Source organism: Neolamprologus multifasciatus, chromosome 7, assembly GCF_963576455.1.
Source record: "Neolamprologus multifasciatus chromosome 7, fNeoMul1.2, whole genome shotgun sequence".
NCBI lineage: Eukaryota > Metazoa > Chordata > Actinopteri > Cichliformes > Cichlidae > Neolamprologus > Neolamprologus multifasciatus.
The window spans coordinates 11,712,629-11,734,036 of record NC_140445.1 but is presented as its reverse complement, the minus strand read 5'-3'; the positions used below and the strand labels follow the sequence as shown (position 1 = coordinate 11,734,036).

Below are 21,408 nucleotides of genomic sequence, written 5' to 3'. Positions count from 1 at the left end.
GTTAGTTAGCCATCACTATCTTGTCCGTCGGGATCTGGAAGTCCAAAGCGATAAATATTTAATAATAAATAAATAAACTAATCTACCAAATCTTCACTGCCACATTCTTTAACTCTGTAACACTGAAAGAAATTGGAAAGGCTAGTCTTTTTTCTGTCTGGAAACACATTAGCCAATCCTTATGCTGAGCTTTATCCAAAAGAAAAAAAAACTTTAACCAATTTTTCTGAGTAAATTCAATGTCTGCTTTCCAAACTGGTATGTCTGCTTCTGAAACTCCTGTCCCATACGACGTTCATTGGAGAGGAGATTATAACAAAGTGTTCTGCTTAAATATTATGGTGCCATGAAACAGGAATGAGAAACATTTGGGAATGAGAATCAAAATATGGTTGCAGATTACAATGAAAATATGACTGACTTTAAAAAAATTCACCTTGATGCTAAAACATTTTGACTGGCTAATATATTTCTAATATTGGTCTTTATGGCATCCCGTTTGGTTTGGGCTTTCCGTAGTGAACTGGTTGGACCATGGTCGGACACTGAGGGAACAGGGCGTGGAGGAGACAGAGATGTTGCTGCTGCGAAGAAAATTCTTCTACTCAGACCAAAATGTGGATTCCAGAGATCCTGTCCAGCTCAACCTTCTTTATGTGCAGGTACAGAAAAACATTGACATTGACTTTCTTATTGACATTATTATTATTATTATTATTATTATTATTATTATTATTATTATTATTATTATTATTATTATTATTATTATTATATTTTTTTATTATTTTTTTTTTCTCCTGTTGTCTTGGATAGACATTATGCAGTCTTGAGCCACCCCTCATTTCCTAATATTCTGTTCCAAGGAGCCAGATTTTCTTTTTCAGATCTTTAAAAAAAAATTCTTTGGCTATTGGCTGCCTTTGAACTCATTTTGTGTTGTTTGATGAGCCACTTAATATTTATCTATTAATCATTTAAGCATAAAAAAGGCACCTAATTCAAGGGATGAATCTATGTTGTGTCAACTTTGCAAAGAACCCATTTTAAATTGTTTTTAGGAACTTTGCTACTGGCAGCTCATCACAATTACACAGAATTTACTCCTGTTATTTTAGTTGAATCTATAAAAACCACCAAAGGTAACACAGTTTGACAGGAATAAAATAATAGACAAACAAGTAGATTCCTGAAGAGTTATTAGCTAAAAACTTGGCATATCTTGGCATGGTGTGCAGTGTCTTTAAAACATTGTGGATAAAACTGGACAGGTGGGGGACAAAAGAAGACGAGACAGGCTTAAAAACAATCTGCAGCAGATAGATAGTATCTGAAAGTCGTGTCCTTAAAAAAAGTTCTTCTGCAAAGACCTGACACAGGACCTGAGAGATGCCCTTCAGTTGATCCATCTGCTGTTCTTGGAAGCCTCACCAGAAATGGTTTCTGTGGCTCAGCTGGCTGTCAAGAGGCCGTTCTATAGGAAGGGAAATTGGGAGGAAAGGCTAAAGCATACCAAGTTACACAAGAACTGATGGAACTGACTCTTATGGAGTGATTAATCCAGGTTTTAAATTTGTGGTTCAAATGTGTCAGGATGTATGAAGGAGGTCAAGATACAGCTGTGTGTGTCTACAGGCATCTGTAAAATATGAAGGAGGATCTATCATTGTTTGCGGCTGTACTTCAGCCAGTGGTGTTGGGAATTTTGTAAAAAAAAAAAAAAAAAAAAAAATTAAAAATGGACTTATGAACACAGAAAAGTACCATTTCAGATTTCAGGCTAAAGTTAATCATACCAAATATTGACTTTGAAGCTTGTTTCAATTGTATTTTTTCTTATATATCATATTTAAATATATTTTTGAACTGGCCCAATAAATTATTGCACCTATTTTAAATTTTCCTAGTGAAGAAAATGAAGAGTGGCTCAAATGTTATATGCTGTTTTACACTGTAAATTTTTGCTCTTGCTCTTTTGCTCTTTTGTGTGTGTGTGTGTGTGTGTGTGTGTGTGTGTGTGTGTGTGTGTGTGTGTGTGTGTGTGTGTGTGTGTTGGGACAGGCTCGCGATGACATCCTGAATGGATCTCATCCAGTCTCCTTTGATAAGGCCTGTGAGTTTGCAGGCTATCAGTGTCAGATTCAATTTGGGGATCACAACGAGTCCAAACACAAGTCTGGCTTTTTAGAGTAAGCACTGGTATTTTGGTTGTATTGTTGTTTTGTCTGAGCTGCCTGTTAATTTTTTTTTTTTTGATTTGACCTTTTTCCTCTTTAGTTTAAAAGAGTTCCTTCCCAAAGAATACATCAAGAACAAAGGGGAGAAGAGGATCTTCCAGGTAAGAAGTGGATTCTGTGGCAGTTTTGAACTAAATGTCAGTTCTGACTGTACTGTTCTGTTTATTATTTTTGATGTATAAAGATCAGGTCAAACACAAATTTTATCAAGATGACTTATACTTGGAGGCTGGTACATAATACCACAGTGAGTTGTTCTAATCCTCTGACTGTGTTTCTGCAGGCACACAAAAACTGTCAAAACATGACAGAGATTGAGGCTAAAGTCAACTATGTGAAGCTGGCCAGGTCCCTGAAAACGTATGGTGTGTCATTCTTTCTGGTCAAGGTGAGAAGAACAATAGATTACCAAAGTGGAGGTTGCTTTTGATTTGAGACTTGAGACTCACTTTACAAATAATATTCATTTACATAATTAAATAATATTATTTACAATAATAAGATCAGCACAAAGGTAGAAACTTGCAATTTCTACCAACCAGTCCAGCATGTTGCATTAGTGGGAACTGTTCTCCAAACTAGCCAGTTTGCTACTACATTTCTGAAAAAGGGCTAGGGGAAGAGGAGGGTACGAATAAGAGTCAGAGAAGAAAAATTCACAAATAGGGCAAGATTCATCTGAAAATGTTGAAATACTTTATATGCTTTCTCTCCTTCTGCAGTGCTAGCTGGATGATGGCTGAGTTAATTTGTTGATTATGGATCTTTATGGATTGAGTCATTAATATTTGCCCAGTTTAATTTATGTTTACTTCACAGTCATTTCATTTCCCTTCATGCAGGAGAAAATGAAGGGTAAGAACAAATTGGTGCCTCGACTTCTGGGTATAACCAAAGAGTGCGTGATGAGGGTTGATGAGAAGACCAAGGAGGTGATCCAGGAGTGGAACTTGACCAACATTAAACGTTGGGCTGCCTCACCAAAGAGCTTCACCCTGGTGAGTTCTTAAGTAGAGACAAGATAAGAGCATTGTTGAGCCTGGTTCAGAAATATCCTAACCAGATCTCTCTCTCTCTCTCTCTCTCTCTCTTGCTCTCTCTTTTTCTGATTTGAACACCTGAAATGACTTTTAACACATTATCAAACTGCCTTTTTTCTCATTTTACTATTTCCACCAGGCCAGTGCAACACCTTAAGATTGTTTGGGTTTTTGTCACTGTGTAACATTTTTGTCACTGTGTAACATTGCATCTGACTTCTTCCCAAAACAGTTCTATTGCCTCTGTGCACTCAGTCACAGTGAGTTAATATGAAGCATGCATTCATGGTGTTTGAATTGCTTCAGTTGCTGATTTTTCTTTATTTTTTTGCAAATATTTTTATTGAAAAAAGAAAACAACACAGTACTTGCACTTACCAAAATACAATTAACCTTTCTTCATTTTCCTAAGTAAATATACTTATATATATAAAAAAACAACTAAACTAAAAAAAATCTAAAACAAAGAACCCCCCCAACACAACCATCAAACATATTACAGGAATATAACAGTAACAGAAGTACATTTAAACAGGCAATACCTCTAGACCCGCAAAATAAGAAATAAAGGGTTGCCACTTGTGGAAAAATTTGGCTGTGCAACCTCTCAACGTATATTTAATTTTTTCAAGTTTTAAAAAAAAACATGACATCTTTAAGCCACCGGGTAATAGTAAGATACTTAACAGACTTCCAATGCAACAATATTAGACGTCTTGCTAATAGGGATGTGAAAGCTAAGATATCCTTTTCTGTAGAATCAAGTGTAAGTGAGCGATCAGGAATCCCGAATATAGCAATCAGGGGACAAGGATGAAGCGTTGCCCCAAGAACAGTTGACATAATAGCAAAATACCATGTCCAGAAACCTTCCAGCTCAGGACACAGAAAAAACATGTGGCTAAGGTGAAAAGGAGAACCATGGCATTTATCACATTTGTTTTCCACTTCTGGATACAATTCAGAAAGTCTAGACTTAGAGAAATGCACCCTGTCTCTGTATGACCTTAAATTGAATGTCCAAGATGAGCACAGGAGGTGGAAGACCATACCCTCGCTATAGCCTGTTCCCAAGACTCCTCATGTATTTGAATTCCTAGTTCCCCTTCCCATGTGCACTTAAGCTTAACATTTGAGTGGTTACTAAAAGACAGGATAGTATCATAGAGTTTCGAAATGGTTCCTGTGTGATGAGGAATAAATGATAGCGTAGTTTCCCACTGCTGTTCTGGAGGTAAAGAGGAGAAATTTGGGACACTTGGCAACAAATTTTTTCGAATTTGAAAATAGCGAAACAAATGGGTAATAGGGAGATTATAACGAGAAGACAAGTTGGGAAAACTATCGAAAACACCATCCACATATAAATGTTTGAACTGTTTTATACCCTTGTCACACCACACTGAGAATGTCGAGTCCAAGAGTGAAGGGGGAAACAAATGGTTGTCGTTTAGAGGACCCGAGGAAGATGGCATTGCAAAATCCGTCTAAACTGAAACCAGATGTTTAGTGTGTTAAGAACCACCTGATCATCAGTATACAGAGAGGATTTTATGGGTAAAGAGGAATAAAACAAAGCTGGTATAGAGGAGCCCTTACATGATGATAGCTCCAATTTACACCACGAAGAGCCAGAAGACTTTAGCCAGTAGCAAAGTTTATGGATGTGAGCGTAGTAGTAGTAGTAAGCTAGAAAATTAGGTAATGCAAGTCCTCCACTAAATCTGCATCTCTGCACTAAAGTTTTAGACACCCTAGGTGGCTTCCCTCCCCAAATGAAATAACCAATAATCTTGTCCAGTGAAACAAAAAAATGTTTCAGCAAAAATAAGGGAATCGACTCAAATAAAAATAAAAATTTTGGTAAGATGTTCATTTTAACAACATTAATCTTACAGATTAACCCTCTCAAGGCAGCTGTTACTGATTTGCAACAGTTAAAAACTAACAACTGGATTACCTCACATACATATTTTATGATTTTTTTTTTACTCAGAAGTACCACTGCAGGACTTGGTTGTGCATTAGCAACAAAAAGTTTAATTTGAGCCTGAGAGGGTTAAAGAAAGGGGGAGATTACCCTATCTTTGAATATCAGATGTAATCCTTGATATAAGGGGAGTCAAATTAGTTGATTTAAGGCCAGATAGAGAACGAGTCATATTAATCCCTAAGTATTTAAACCCCGATGGACCACTTGCTGATTTCTAATCCTCTCCTAAAACGTCCAAATATTCGTTCCATGCATTTTTCTAGCAAAATACTTTAGTGAGACCTAGAGATGGAAGTCAATTACTGATATCACTTCTCTTTTCTCATGAGTGCGTTAAGAGTCACCACCATCGCTAAGTAGGATATCAAAGACATATTACATTCATGAAAATGATTTGCATGCTGTGTGGTCAAATGTTTGTGCATGTCAGAGGTATATCCCCACTTTGCTGTAATCAGTGTTGGGCTCATTACTCGAAAAAAGTACTTAGTAAACAGAACAATCTTCTTAAAAGTAATGCAGTACGTTGCATAATTACTTCCAGGGGAAAGTAATTCAAATTATGGAAGGCTCTCAAGCAAAAGCGCTTCTAGAAAATGTTCCATCAGTGGTATTAAAAGTTTTATTTTAAATTGTATACAAATCATTTGCAGAAAAATTTCACCTTTGTTCAGATTGCATAAGTTCAGTTGAGCCTTCAATTGATTCTTTGGTAATTTCTCACTACATCCTCTGTTTTTCACCTAACCTAATGGAATAGTTCACCTATTCAAGAAGCTATTCAATTTCCAGTATAATCTGTAAGGTATTTTAATTTATGGTTGTTTGCTCTGCCTTTAGGACTTTGGAGATTACCAGGACGGTTACTATTCTGTGCAGACCACTGAGGGAGAGCAGATAGCTCAGCTTATTGCTGGTTACATCGACATCATCCTTAAAAAGGTCAGCAGCATTATACATTTCATTGACAACATGGATGCTTTGATGGGGGATGAAGAATTTATTTCCTAAAAAAATGTCAAAAAATACTACAACACCATTTTGTCTAGTGAGATTTCTTTTGACATGTCACTCTTTCCATGTCACTCTGTAAGTATTCAACGCAATAGAATTTCTTTACATACTACATATGTTACATATGTGCTGGTGTGTATTTATCATCATACCATAAGGTGATCTCAAGTTCTGTGTTGACGTTTCACAAAGAAGATATGAAACACGAAGTCCTGCGTCTTTTCAGGTGTTTTACATGCCCAAGCTTGAAAGTGGCTGCTCTTACTGCAGCACAACACTGTTTATCTTCTCTGTGCGCTGTTAAAATGTATTATTTAGTTCTTTAAAATATGTGCCTTTTGCTTGACAACTGAATTACCACTCATGGCACTTTCACACAGGACTGTGGACCCAGTGTGCTCGTCAGTGAGTCTGGCGTACTTTTGATCACAGTGTCGTTTTTCATATTATCATTAGCTTTTCCAGTCACACTGTTAATGCCTACTCATTTTGCTAGACACTATGGTAGTGTCAAGAAGAGCAGTGCTTCCTGACCAACTGTTCAAAGTTGCATAAAAGTGATAGAAAAACATCTTACTAGGCAGCTGTCTGTACTGAAACTCATGTTTTTAATCTTTTCTTTATTTTGAAACAAAAGAAAATATAAATCCTTTAAAACTGAATTTGATATAATCCAGTGTGTCACCACATTTCTTTCTCTTGACAGAAAAAGAGCAAAGACCACTTTGGCTTGGAGGGAGATGAAGAGTCAACCATGCTAGAAGACTCTGTGTCACCCAAAAAGTAAGTGTATGAGTGTTACCACTGAATAGTTTTCTGTACTTGACATGTACAAGTTTCACTGAATGGTATTCGAACGATACTCCATCCATCCATGGAGTATTCAGCTTTCCTAAGTCTCCACCAGGTAGTTATTTGTTGACAGTGTAGCTCCTCTCTTCAGCTTAGCGTTCAAGAGTTGCGGCTGAAGAGACAACTACATTATTACAAACCGGATCATTGACCTGCACCTCAGGGCTTTCAAAACTAGGTTCTTTCTCATGCCACTCCAGGTCCACAGTGTTGCAGCAGCAGTTCAACAGGGTTGGCAAAGTGGAGACAGGCTCAGTGGCCCTGCCAGCCATCATGCGCTCAGGAGCTGGTGGACCAGAGAGCTTCCAGATGGGTTCCATGCCTCAAGCTAAGCAGCACATAACCAGTGGACAGATGCACAGAGGACATATGCCTCCACTGGTATGACAGAATGATAAGACATGAAACAGAAATTGGAAATTAAACTGTAACAGTAGGCTTTATTTTCTCTTTCATTAAAACTTAAATATGGCAGGCTAACATCCTCATAAACCCATGTGAACGTGCAATGCCAGAATCCTTACTGAGCAGCCAATGTTGATCTGTAGCACTGAAGTGACGCTTTTATAAAAATTAGGAATTGCATATTTGTGAATTTGTTTTACAGAAATCCAAACAGCCAAGTACAGTTTAAAAATGCATTCATTATGTTTTTAGTTATAGGAGCAATTTTTGTTATCTTGTTGTTTCAAACACAGAATTATATTCACAATTTCTTTTAATTTAAAACATTCGCTTTTTTTTTATCAACAGACTTCAGCACAGCAAGCCCTGACTGGAACCATTAACTCCAGTATGCATGCTGTCCAGGCTGCCCAAGCTTCACTGGATGATTTTGATACTCTGCCTCCATTAGGAACAGATGCAGTGAGATTTCACTTCATTTGCTTGGACTGATTTAAGTGCTGATTGTATTGATGATGTATAGTGAAGACTCCATTCTAAATGGATTGTTTTTTTGTTTTCTTTTAAGGCATCTCAAGCTTGGCGCAAAAACAAGATGGATGAGTCCAAACATGAAATCCATTCACAGGTGGATGCCATTACAGCAGGCACAGCCTCCATGGTCAACCTCACTGCAGGTAGGAATAGTGGAACATCTCTCTGTTCTTTCTTCTGTTCTTTAAAAAAAAAAAAAAAAAAAAAAAAACTCTATGGAAACTGTATGTATGCTCCCGGTGCACGTTTTGTCTGCTGATATTAATCACAGAACTCTGGAAGTTATTGAGTGAATGCAGCATTGTTGACTTTAATGCATTATGCACCTCAACATTGAGTCTGTGACTTGGTTGCTAAATGTTTCCTCTTTGCAGTAACACCACTTACAATTGGTCATTAAATAGCTAGGAAGGAAGAATCAATTTGAATCCTGTTTGCTCCAGCCTCCATCTCACTTTAGCTGGAGTGGTCAAGATGTTGAACCTCGAGTTGCTCCCAATGCAGTTAGAGTGTGAATTAGAGTGTGAATGTGTGTCTGAATGGTAGCTAAAAAGCACAGATGTAGAAAAGAGTCCTTGTAAGAATGTGTGTGTGAATGGGTGAATGAGACATGCTGTATAAAGTGTTTTGAGTTCTAAAGTAAGGATAAAAGCACTATATAAGAACCAGTCCATTTACCATTTGTTGCAATGGTGTCATTCTATTACACTACCTATTACAGCAAGGTCTTTACAGTTTTCACAAATGCTTGTGAAGGGAGACTGCGTGGCTACATGTTTTGTTTTATACACCTGGAAAACACCTGAATTCAAAGATTAAGAGAACTGTTCAAATTTCTTTCCTCATACAATGTGTATTATCTGCACTGACAATGTGACTCTTAAAATACATTGAGGCATTTTATTCATAATTTCTTATCAAACTGAAAATACAACTATTAAACATTAAGTTTCCGGTTGGTCAGGTTCATTTGCAGTAATGATAATATGAATTTGGAAGACTGGTTGTCCTTCAGCATCAGTTCTCTTAGTATAAATTTCACTGCTCACTTTGCTGTTTTTGAGTTTTCATGCTAACATGTTCCCTACTTTGCTATGCAAAGCATTCACTAGTTTTGCATTTGGATAGGGTCAGTGTCACTAAAGGTAGAATGAGGCTACCTGGACCCTATGGTAGTTGTACAAGTAGTCCAACTCCTCCAGGATGGCATGTCAATGTGTTCCATTGCCAGAAGGTTTGCCGTGTCCCCCAGCACAGGCGTTTACTCCGAACTGGCCAAAGTTATAGAGGGTCCTTAACCCATTAGCAGGACCAGTATCTGCTCCTTTGTGTAAAGAAGAATAGGATGATCACTGCCAGTGCTACAAGATGACCCCCAAAAGGTCCACTGGTGTGAATGTCTTCTCACCAGAAACAGAACTCATGAGGGTGCCTGAGGGCCCAACGTCCTGTAGTAGGCCCTGTGTTCACTGCCCAGCATTGACGACCTGATTACCATTTTCCATAGAATACCAGAACTGGCAGGTGGACCACTGGGGTTGTGTGCCTCATCCTGAGCATGTGGAAGATGTGAAAGAGTCTCAAGAAGCTGTTACGAAAGTTATGCTTTCTGTAACATGGGCAACAGCACCATGACTGCCATTAAGAATCAGGATTAAATCCTCTGACCCCTTGTCAGACCCTATTGCCAATGCACCAGCAGGTGCATTGGCATGCAGGCAGTTCCTGGAGGATGGCCCCCACATTTGCCAGACCTAAACCTGTCAGAACATTTTTTGGGACATTATGTTTCTTTTTATCTATCCGACGTCATAAGGTTTCACCTCAGACTGTCCAGGAGCTCAGTGATGTCCTGGTCTAGATCTGGGAGGAGATTCCCCGAGGACACCATCCATAGTCTTACTAGGACTATGACCCAACGTTGTCAGCCATGCATACAAGCGCATGGAGGCCATACAAATTACCCGGCTGCATTGTTTTTTTCACTTAGATTTTTTGGGTTTCTTTGAATTCCCCTGTAGTAGGATAATTTCATTTACTTCAAATGATGTAGCATCCTTTCATCCCAGCAGATATCCAGTGTTATTTTTTTCCATTGATATCTGATCTGTTTTCTGAGTACTTTCTGAATTTGTTTCTTATGCAAATATAACAAGCGTCCTGTAGGAGATAAAGCACAAATCTCTGCCCGTGTCTGTCTTTAGGTGATCCAGCAGAGACAGATTACACAGCAGTAGGCTGTGCTGTTACTACAATCTCCTCCAACCTAACAGAGATGTCAAAGGGTGTTAAACTTCTGGCAGCACTTATGGAGGATGAAGGAGGAAATGGACAGCATCTGCTTGGTGCTGCCAAGAACCTGGCCTGTGCTGTCTCTGAAATGCTAAAGACTGCCCAACCTGCAAACACAGAGGTACACAGCCAAACTAAAAGGAAGACAGAGATACATTGTTTTTTTCTACTCTTTCTTGTTTGAGGTCAGTAATATCTTTTGGTTCCAGCCTCGTCAGAATCTGCTGCAGGCTGCTGGAAATGTGGGCCAAGCCAGCGGAGAGCTGCTTTCTCACATAGGCGAGGCAGACACTGATCAACAGTTCCAGGTGTGCTCATCATAACATTTATTATTGTAGTGTTTTGCTGTTTTGGTAGTTCTTTGATTTTGCTGTGTAGCAATAGGAACTACTATTGTATATGCAAGACAAAGTATCACACATTATATACTATTCACATTCATTTGACAAGACTCTTTTTCCTGCCCTGATATCATAATATTTATTGACTTTATTTTCACCAATGATAAGGTATGCTAATTGCTGTTTGCTTTTGGCAGGACATGCTGATGCAATTGGCTAAAGCTGTGGCTAATGCTGCAGCAGCTCTGGTGCTCAAAGCAAAGAATGTGGCCCAGAAGACAGAAGACTCAGCCCAGCAGAACCGGGTCATCGCAGCAGCAACTCAATGCGCTTTGTCCACATCTCAGCTAGTGGCTTGCACAAGAGTGAGTAATATATTGAAAACTCGACTTTAATACAGTGTTCACTGTCTGATAGGGACAACTGTTGACTGAAACTGAAATGTTCTTTTTGCATTTGAGCCAAGCCTAAGGTCTTTCTACCTTTCTGTCCCACCAATAATCCTATTCCTCTTCAAGGTGGTGGCTCCAACAATCAGCTCTCCAGTGTGCCAGGAGCAGCTAATTGAGGCGGGCAAGCTGGTGGCTAAGTCAGTAGAGGGCTGTGTTGAGGCATCACAGGGAGCGACCAATGATGATGGTCTCCTGAAACAGGTGGGCATGGCTGCCACAGGTGTCACACATGCTCTTAATGAGCTCCTTCAACACATCAAACAATATGCCAGTGGAGGCCATCCCATTGGACGTCATGGAGAAGCCACTGACCGCATTTTGGATGTCACTGAGAACATCTTTAGCTCTATGGGAGATGCTGGTAAGTGAAGGAAGCTAAAACTGTTTCCACAGGATGGCTTTGGATCCTTTTGTAATTTGAAATCTTTATAGGCTTTTTTTTAATACCCATAAAATTACATTCTCTAAAATGTGTTGTGAATAATCTTGGTTTCTAGGAGCACCACTGGTTTACCCCAAATATGGAATAGCATAGCTGAAGAAAAGCTGACACACAGGATATTCCATATATAATATCTATATATTAGAAAAGTCAGCATTTTTTTCACTGTTAAAAAATAAATAAAAAGATTTTGAAGATGTAATGGCAATGTAATATAGCAGTTTTCTGACCACTGAAAGCGCTTTAGACTACAAGTAACATTTTCACCATGCATTCATACAGTGCTTCATATTATACACTTCAAACTCATCATCTACCTCATGTGCATGGCAATTTTTGAATCACCAGTTAACCTAAAATGCATCTCCTTGGACTGTGGGAGAAGCTGGAGTACTCACAGGAAACTCATAGTGATTCAGTGGGCACATTTAAACTCACAGTGAGGCCCAGCCGGAGTTCTTCTTTCTGTCAGGTGATACTAACCGCTCCACCAGCATGTTACCTGATCATATCTACATTAGTCTAGTTAAAAAAAATATTCTCAGACTTATTTTTAAGAGGCTAGTGCTAGAAAACAGTATGTAAAATCATGTAAAAGTAATTTCGTAATGGTAAGCTAAGTGATTAAAATCTGAGATGATCTTGAAAATGCATTATTACCTTATTATTATAAGTTTTACAGCTTGAAAATAACAAAAAAGGAAAAGAAGGTTTTACAAAAGTTTTACATATACAGTGATCCTTGCATACTTCTATGTATGTTTCTGTTTGGAGGCTTATGACAAGGACATCTAGTTCTGTGATATTCTTGGCCTGTCTTGCATCAGCTGCTCCTCTAACTATTTGTAATTTTTCAGTAATCTTTGGTTCATGTTTGTGACTGTTGATGCCTCAAAACCTTGAGCTTGTGCCTCTTGATGTTGTCTATAATCAGCAGCTTGCTTCCAGACATTTCTGTTTTTAACCAGACTCCCATTGAGAAATCAGTGGGACCTATATATAACAGGTGATATTAGCTATTTGCGATACACCACTATCTGGATTCATAACTGAAGATAAATCCATCCATGAATTTTCTGGGGCTGCGTCTCCAGGACAGCAGCCTAAGCAGAGAGCTTTGTCTGAGGGAACACCGAGGCCAGCCAAGAGATATAATCTATTACTATGTGCATATTAGTATTGTACAGCACTTTGGTCTACCAGGTGTGTTTTTAAAGTGCTATATAAATAAATAAATGATGATGATGATGATAATCTCCCCAGCATGCCTCCTTCCGGTGGGACATGGCCAGAACTTCACCCGGGAGGCATCCTTTGGAAAAACACAATTGAATAATTTGTGTTTGCTATATAGTTTGTCCACCAGATGGCAGTCTATAACTTCTTTCCTAGGAACAAATATTTGAAGCACAGCAAACAACTAATCCACATTTTTTTGTGAAAATAAAATAGGATTCTTTTCGAACTGCTTTATGGGATTATGTTAGTAAGCACTCATAAACAGCTACACATAACTAATGTTAAGGAGATCCATTTATGTTTTGTGAAAAAAAGTATCAGTCTTAAAAATCCTAAATCATTTCAGTTTTTTGACTATAATATTCTTCTTGTCTGTTATCATTTAGTTTAACCTCCACTTTTCATGCTAATTATATTACTTTACCTTTTCTACATTCTTAGAACCTTCTGTTTTGTGGGACATGGTTAAGGAGTTGATTATTTAGAAAGAGTTTTTATACTATGCTTGCTCAGCATTTTAAAATAATATTTCTTCTTTAGCTTTCTGCCTTCTAAAGATCAATTTATATTCTTCTCACACAACTGTTGGAAGGACGAAATTTTCTTTATTGTTTTTTTAATCATCACATTTTTCTCCATCTTTCTTTTTTGCAACACTAGGTGAGATGGTCCGTCAGGCTCGTATCCTTGCTCAAGCCACGTCTGATCTGGTCAATGCTATCAAGATGGATGCAGAAGGAGAGTCTGACCTAGAGAACTCACGCAAGCTTCTTTCTGCTGCCAAGCTGCTGGCTGATGCCACAGCCAAGATGGTGGAGGCCGCTAAGGTCTGCCTTTGTCTTTTTCTTTTTCTTTTAAAACTCTGTGGATAAGACTGTGTTATCATTTTGTTGATTTGTTAGTTTAATATATAATGTGAACATTTTATCCCAGGGTGCAGCAGCAAATCCCGACAGTGAGGAACAGCAGCAGAAATTACGAGAGGCGGCTGAAGGTCTCCGCATGGCCACCAACGCTGCGGCGCAGAATGCTATCAAGAAACGCCTAGTCAACAAACTGGAGGTAACACCCCCAACCGGTTTGGAAGATAGCTGCCTCTCCCTGAACTTGGTTGTGCTGGAGTTTTCTTCCTGTTAAAAGGGAAATTTTCCATCCTACTGTCACCGTCATCTGATCGTTGGGGTTTTCTCTGTATTATTGGAGGGTCTTTACCTTTGCACTATATAAATAGCATTGAATTGATTTACCACAAAAATGCTTTTAAAATGATGTCTGATGCTGATGCAGCTATTTCACACCCAACCACGATCAGTGGAACTCTGAATATTTCTTAAACACTTTAGTACAGCATCTCTTTTGGGAATATAACTAAGTTTAACTTTGTGGCATGTCTGACATGATGCTTAATTATAATACTGGCTTCAGTAACTTCCTGTTTTTAACTTTAAAAGTTTAACATTTGCATCTTATTATTAGTTCTGTCTGAGTCATTTCTCTGATTATTGCTAGTCTTGTGCTCTTTGCTGTTTTTTTTGACTTGTCGTGTTCCTTTCTTCTGGCAGAACGCAGCCAAACAAGCAGCAGCAGCAGCCACTCAGACCATTGCTGCTGCACAACATGCAGCCTCAACCAACAAGAACCAGGCCGCCCAGCAGCAGCTTGTTGTGGGCTGCAAGGTAAAAACTCAGTACTTGCTTTGGTTTATATAAACATACATGGAACTAAGCTTGCTATGTAGAATCAACAATCAGTGGTACAAACAGTAAATTTCATGGAGGTTTTGGGTCTTTTTTTTAAAAACATATATGGACAACCTAATATTGCCTTGTAGTGATTGACCCGACACACTGCATTGCTTTGAGGAGTATCACTTGAGCTCACTGTCCCACTCCTCCCCTGCAGCTGAGCCACACCTCTGCCACACGCCTATTAATAAACTTGATATACTCAAAGAAATGATAAATAAAAATTACATTTTGTACTCTTTTTCATAATTAAAGCCATGTAAAAAAAAGTATTCCCACTAAAAGTAAGTACATGCTTTTATCTATTATCTTTCAAATCTGTGAGAATCAGACAATCCATGCCAGGTATGATGACTAGAACCTTTTAAAGGAGGGACAAGTTTTGCTTGTTGTGTTAAGATATTTTTAAAAACTGTATTGTGTGTGTGTGTCTCCAGGCTGTCGCAGAGCAGATCCCTCAGCTGGTTCAGGGAGTCAGAGGCAGCCAGTCTCAGCCTGACAGCCCAAGTGCACAGCTGGCTCTCATTAGTGCCAGCCAGAACTTCCTGCAGGTGACTGTCACACCACCAACTTCACTGAGTGACAGCAGACTAACAAAACAACAGAAGAGTATAGCTATGTAACTGTGTAAACAGCCACAAACAGATTGTTTTGAGCAACAAATCTTAAAACACAGACAGAGTAACACTGTTGTCTGTCACTGGGTTAGAAATCTTTTCTGATGATTTTACTGCAACCTGGGAATTTTCTGTGTCACAAATGTGTCTTTTTTAGGTAGCTAAATCACTGATAACTTATGCCATACATGTAACCTGGTTGCATCTTTCAGTTTAACCTTTTTTGTGATTTCTTGCCTCTTTGGAACTAAAGGAGACCACCCAAACACATGAGATATCATTGGAAAGTCAAGATGTTGTCTATTGAACACATTTAGTAGTAACTTAGTAGGGTAGCTCAAATAAGTCAAAAGATATAGACCAAAAACAAATTTCCATTATAGAGGACATAAATGAATAGGCTGGGTCTCAGTAGGTAAGGGGGAGATGAAAAAGAATAGTCAGAAATCTGAAAACAATATAGCTTGGCACTGTCTATATTTTCATTGAGTTTTTTTTTATTGTTTATATGTTTATTTACACCGTTATTAACTAGAGATAAGAATGAGGAGATGTAAACGCACCTCTAGCAAAAGTTTTAGGAAAAGCAAACACTTTATAGTCCATTTCTTTTTTAGAATGAATTGCTTTAAATCAAAACCAATGCAACATGTCTCTCTTCCCTCTACCAGCCCGGTGCTAAGATGGTTACAGCCTCCAAAGCTGCTGTTCCCACCATCAGTGACCAGGCTTCAGCTATGCAACTCAGCCAGTGTGCTAAAAACCTGGCCAGTGCCTTGGCAGAGCTCCGCACTGCCTCACAAAAGGTAGTACTAATTATATATATTCATCAGTTTGGTTCTGAGAAAGATTTCAGCGTTCATTGTACTGTGCTAGCTGGAGTCAGCAAAGTGAGTGAAAGAGCTAAGAAACACTCATGCATGTATGAACTTTTGTGAAATGATATCATACAGGAATGATCTAATTCTCTAGATTTCTTTTTACTGTTTTAGATTAAGAAATACATGAATTTCCAGATTTCTAACAGATGGCCTATTTTTTGGTCAATGAATCAAGTGAAGCAATTGATTCACACCGTAATTGATTTGGTGATTTTTTTGACTGATATCTAATTCACGCAAGATATAACTATGTTTTATTTAACTAATCACAGATATTTTTGTGTATCTTAGGCTCAGGAAGCTTGTGGACCACTGGAAATAGACAATGCTCTGTCAACGGTGAGAGATTTGGAAAAGGAGATCCAAGAGGCCAAGGCATCAGCAGAAGAAGGCAAACTTAAACCACTACCAGGAGAGACGGTAAGGCACACTGAAATAGCTTTGGTTCACTGGACAACACCATGAACAAAGCATAAACATAACATTTTTTTTAATAATAATAATTGGTGGGTTATTTTCAAAAGGTAGGAATGGTTGATAATGTTTCTTTCCATGTCTTTTGCTGTGTTGTTCAGCTTGAGAAATGCTCCCAGGATCTGGGTAACAGCACCAAGGCTGTGAGCTCAGCCATAGCCCAGCTGCTGAGTGAAGCCACCCAGGGAAATGAGAACTACACTGGTGAGTTTAACATAACCAGAATGATAGAAACATACCATAATGTCAGCTATTAAGTATATTTTTTGTTCAAGAGGAAAAATAGTATAATAAAGCTTTACTTGCAATGAGATGTGACAGGATGAAACGGCAATACGAGTCTGTCACTTTAAAAATGGGGTTGTTTCTGATCCCAGTCAAATGTTTATAGTAGGGCCTTTACCTTACAGCAGCGGTCCCCAACCCCCGGGCCTCGGACCGGTACCGGTCCGTGAGTCGTTTGGTACCGGGCCGTGAGAGTTGTCCGCAAGAGTCAGGTGTGAAATGTATGGTTTTCAGGGTTTTTATCGGTTTTCAGCGTTATTTTGTTACCGTTTTTATATTTTCACGTGTGTTATGAATAAATCTTCTTTTCTTTCGGTACCGGTACTAGTTTTATTTTGTTGTATTTATCCGCGACACCTTAAAGGCCGGTCCGTGAAAATATTGTCGGGCATAAACCGGTCCGTGGCGCAAAAAAGGTTGGGGGCTGCTGCCTTACAGTATAAAGCACATGTGGCATCTTTTGTTGTGATTTGGTGTTGAGTGATATACCATTCTTAGGGCATAGGCTTTAGTATGGTGTCATCCCATGCTTTGCCGCTATAACAGCTTCAACTCTTCTGGGAAACCAAATCACAACAGCAGTCACCTCAAGCCACTTTATATTGTATGGTAGACCCTACAATAATACATGCTATGAGCAAGCACTTTGGCGACAGTGGGAAGGAAAAACTCCCCTTTAAAAGGAAGAAACCTCCAACAGAGCCAGGCTCAGGGAGGGGCGGCCATCTGCTGCGACCGGTTTGGGTGAGAGAAGGAAGACAGGATAAAAGACATGCTGTGGAAGAGAGTCAGAGATTAATAACAAGTATGATTCAATGCAGAGAGGTCTGTTAATACATAGTGAGTGAGAAAGGTGACTGAAGAAGAAATAGTCAATGCATCATGGGAATCTCCCAGCAGCCTACACCTGTTGCAGCATAACTAAAGGAGGATTCAGGCTCACCTGATCCAGCCCTAACTATATGCTTTAGCAAAAAGGAAAGTTTTAAACCTAATCTTAAAAGTAGAGATAGTGTCTGTCTCCCGAATCCAAACTGGAAGTTGGTTCCACAGAAGAGGGCCCATTCTACTTTTAAATACTCCAGGAACAACAAGTATGCCTGCAGTGCGAGAGCGAAGTGCTATAAGGATATTAAGATAAGATGGGGCCTGATTATTCAAGACTTGAGGAAGAATGTGAGGAGCAGGATTTTGAATTCAATTCTGGATTTAACAGGGAGCCAATGAAGGGAATCCAATATAGGAGAAATAGGCTCTCTCTTTCTAGTCCCTGTCAGTACTCTCACGGCAGCATTTTGGATTAACGGAAGGCTTTTCATGGAGTTTTTAGGACATCCTGATAATAATGAATTACAGTAGTCCAGCCTAGAAGTAAAAAATGCATTAACTAGTTTTTCAGCGTTGCTCTGAGACGGACAGTTTGTAACATTTCTCATGGAATCAACTGAAGAAATAGGAACCAGTTTTGTTTCACTCATTCAATCCTTGCGTTAGGTCCCTGTTTAGACTGAAGTGGTTCAACAAAAAAACAACAAGACAATCTTGAAAATGGTCAAGTAGAATGTCTGGACTAAAGATGAGTGATGCAAAAGAAATGACGAGTGACTCAAGAATTTTGCATTATACAACATTCAAAATATATTTTTTATTAATTTAAACAAATTAGACCTTAGGCATTCCCAGACTGTAAATTTTGTATTATGTCTTTCTACGTACCAAAGTTTCTCTCCTCTGTCCTGTTGGATCCAGGTATGGCAGCCAGAGATGTGGCTCAGGCTCTAAAGTCACTAGCTTCGGCTGCCAGAGGAGTCGCTGCTACCACAGATGACTCAGCAGCACGTAGTGCCATACTGGACTGTGCTGGGGATGTCATGGACAAGTCATCCAACCTTATTGAAGAGACCAAGAGGGCCATTGCTAAACCAGGAGATGCAGAGAGTCAGCAGAGATTGGCCCAGGTTAGAGCCAGACCGAGAGATTACAAATGCTTTTGTTTGGTAGCTACAGTAGTTTATTTCTGAATGTTTATATGTCTTTCATATAATAATGACAATCATCATGTGCATGTGTTTCTGTGTGAAGGTGGCTAAGGCGGTTTCCCAGGCCTTGAACAGATGTGTGAATTGCCTTCCTGGCCAGAGGGATGTAGACAATGCCATCCGCACTGTGGGCGAAGCTAGCAAGTCTCTCCTGGCTGATTCTGTTAGTACAAAATTAACAGTTTTTAATAAATGTAGATTGTAGTTACTGATAAAAAAGATCTCAGGTGAATAGTATTTCACCCTGAAGCTATTCTATTAATCAGTCAAGTTCCATCACCTACTGTTTTTCATAATTTTCCTGATCTCTCTTTTTTCTCTTCTTTTTTTTACCTGTGAAACACAGTTGCACAGCAAAACTAGTCTTTCTTCTCCAAAATTGTACATATCATGGAACCCTGGAAGACAGTCTTTGGAGACAAGTTAATTGTGGATGCTTGAGGATGAAAACATAATTTATGAGTCAGGCCTAGTTGCTTACAGTTATAACCAAAGTTATAACCAGTTGTAGCCAATATTCTTTTCTATATTGCTACTTGCAGTATTAGAATTTTTTTCTTCCCAACATAGTTCCCGTCTAGTGGAAAGAGCTTCCAGGAGGTTCAAGCTCATCTCAACGAGGTTGCAGCTGGTCTAAATCAATCAGCCAATGAAGTGGTCCAGTCATCCAGAGGAACTACCCAGGACCTGGCCAGGGCCACTAGCAAATTTGGACAGGAATTTAGCAACTTCCTAGAGGCTGGTGTTGACATGGCTGGAACATCTCAGGTCAGTTTGAATGAGTTACCACCAGGCAAACTGTGGTCCAATTTTTTAAACATGTATTTATGAGTTTTATATAGTCAAAAATGTACTGCCCTTTGTATTGTTGTGGTGTACCACACAAAGAGCAGACACAGGTTAATATTCCAAGAAGCTGGGTCATCATGACACATGATTTGGGTGAAAAAATATTAACTGCAAAAGCCGTAGAGTTTTCAGTGTCTTCACACTTCTTCCTTTCCTCTAGTCTAAGGAGGACCAGACCCAGGTGGTGTCTAACCTGAAGACAATCTCAATGTCATCAAGCAAGCTGCTTTTAGCAGCTAAAGCTCTGTCCACTGATCCTAGCTCCCCCAACCTCAAGAACCAGCTGGCAGCAGCTGCCCGGTAAACCCCCCCCCCCCCCCCCCCACACACACACACACACAAAAAAAAAAACCCAAACCAAAATAAAAAAATCAATTTTCTGCAGCTTTGGTTTTAACCACTTATATGTCTTATCATTTGTCTTTGCAGGGCTGTTACAGACACTATTAACCAGCTCATCACCATGTGCACTCAGCAGGCTCCAGGTCAGAAGGAGTGTGATAATGCTCTCAGAGAGCTTGAGGTAACAGCCACCATCAAACAGTTTCTCTTTTTCATCTTTTCTTTAGTTTCCCATGTCCCAGACGCATCATAAAAATCTCTAAAAATATATAATAATAATAATAAAGAAAACCATAAACAATCAATACATTTCAGTCATATAGAGGTTGTGTGACATTCAGTTGAGTTGTACAGTTTAACAGTGTGAGTTTGTCAGGAATGTATGCTGTGTTTGTGTGCAGTCAGTGAAGGGGATGCTGGAGAACCCGACAGAAGCAATCAGTGAGCTGTCATACTTTGACTGCATTGACAGTGTCATGGAGAACTCCAAGGTACTGTAGAATACACATCATTAATGCCTTTCTTTTATGGTTTTAGTTCTATTTTTTAGGATTTTCAACATTGGGAGTTCTTGTCTAATTTGGACATGGTAATAGACTGGAAACAGTAGAAGCGCGGGCTGTTTCTCCCACAGAAAAAAAGAGGACGTGATTCTATCAGATCACATATTCTCGGTCTTATTGCATCAGATTAGACAATGTCATCAGAATGCTTTATTAATCCCTAAGGAAATTATGTACATGTACATTATGCCTATGAAAGTGTCATGTGTTTTTTTTTGCTGTGAGCTCCATCGGTTAGACAGTAACTAAAAGCAAATTTCTTGGTAATGATAAAAGATGAAATAAACAACATAATGAGCCAAAGCAAACATGTGATACAAGTTTTAATTTCTTCTTGTTTTTCAACACCTTAAACTATTTAAGTATTTAAGCAATTTGTTTCGTCGGCAACAAAGTACAAAGCTTTGATGTAGACTATAATGTTATGGTTCAGTCAGTGCTTTGTCAGTGCTTTTGCTTTACTCAATATCATCATTAAATGTGTGATGCTCCACTCTTTGATTTCTGATTCTCTTGTTATTTGTCAATAGGTCCTCGGTGAGTCCATGGCTGGTATTTCTCATAATGCCAAAAACTCCAACCTGCCAGAGTTTGGTGACTCAGTCAGTACTGGCTCCAGAGCTCTTTGTGGTCTCACTGAAGCAGCTGCACAGGTAAAATCCATACTGTAGATTACTGTATTATTGCCTTAAGACAGCAGCTCAGAGGCAAGTAAAGTATGCTGGTAACATGTCTATTTTGGCTTGCTACACACTAGAAGTATTTACATACTGCT

General features: G+C 39.0%; 1 protein-coding gene and 1 long non-coding RNA gene across 3 annotated transcripts in view; both read left to right on the top strand.

The window, feature by feature from the left end:
- tln1 (talin 1) overlaps positions 1-21,408 on the top strand; it is a 62,126-nt gene that overhangs the window by 22,187 nt on the left and 18,531 nt on the right. For both annotated transcript variants that reach the window (XM_085167552.1, XM_085167551.1), the window contains exons 7-34: positions 520-662; positions 2,059-2,186; positions 2,275-2,335; positions 2,518-2,622; positions 3,077-3,232; positions 6,108-6,209; positions 6,988-7,064; positions 7,334-7,514; positions 7,887-8,000; positions 8,107-8,215; positions 10,277-10,485; positions 10,574-10,672; positions 10,903-11,070; positions 11,224-11,518; positions 13,499-13,665; positions 13,772-13,900; positions 14,401-14,514; positions 15,021-15,134; positions 15,872-16,006; positions 16,373-16,501; positions 16,657-16,759; positions 18,590-18,798; positions 18,923-19,042; positions 19,450-19,647; positions 19,889-20,028; positions 20,158-20,251; positions 20,472-20,561; positions 21,164-21,286. In XM_085167552.1, coding sequence (XP_085023678.1) covers positions 520-662; positions 2,059-2,186; positions 2,275-2,335; positions 2,518-2,622; positions 3,077-3,232; positions 6,108-6,209; positions 6,988-7,064; positions 7,334-7,514; positions 7,887-8,000; positions 8,107-8,215; positions 10,277-10,485; positions 10,574-10,672; positions 10,903-11,070; positions 11,224-11,518; positions 13,499-13,665; positions 13,772-13,900; positions 14,401-14,514; positions 15,021-15,134; positions 15,872-16,006; positions 16,373-16,501; positions 16,657-16,759; positions 18,590-18,798; positions 18,923-19,042; positions 19,450-19,647; positions 19,889-20,028; positions 20,158-20,251; positions 20,472-20,561; positions 21,164-21,286 — 3,812 coding nt within the window. The remainder of the gene's footprint in view (positions 1-519; positions 663-2,058; positions 2,187-2,274; positions 2,336-2,517; positions 2,623-3,076; positions 3,233-6,107; positions 6,210-6,987; positions 7,065-7,333; positions 7,515-7,886; positions 8,001-8,106; positions 8,216-10,276; positions 10,486-10,573; positions 10,673-10,902; positions 11,071-11,223; positions 11,519-13,498; positions 13,666-13,771; positions 13,901-14,400; positions 14,515-15,020; positions 15,135-15,871; positions 16,007-16,372; positions 16,502-16,656; positions 16,760-18,589; positions 18,799-18,922; positions 19,043-19,449; positions 19,648-19,888; positions 20,029-20,157; positions 20,252-20,471; positions 20,562-21,163; positions 21,287-21,408) is intronic.
- Positions 712-1,965, top strand: LOC146513834 (uncharacterized). The gene is made up of 2 exons (XR_014875232.1): positions 712-1,147; positions 1,183-1,965. It is a non-coding gene; the product is annotated as an uncharacterized LOC146513834 (long non-coding RNA).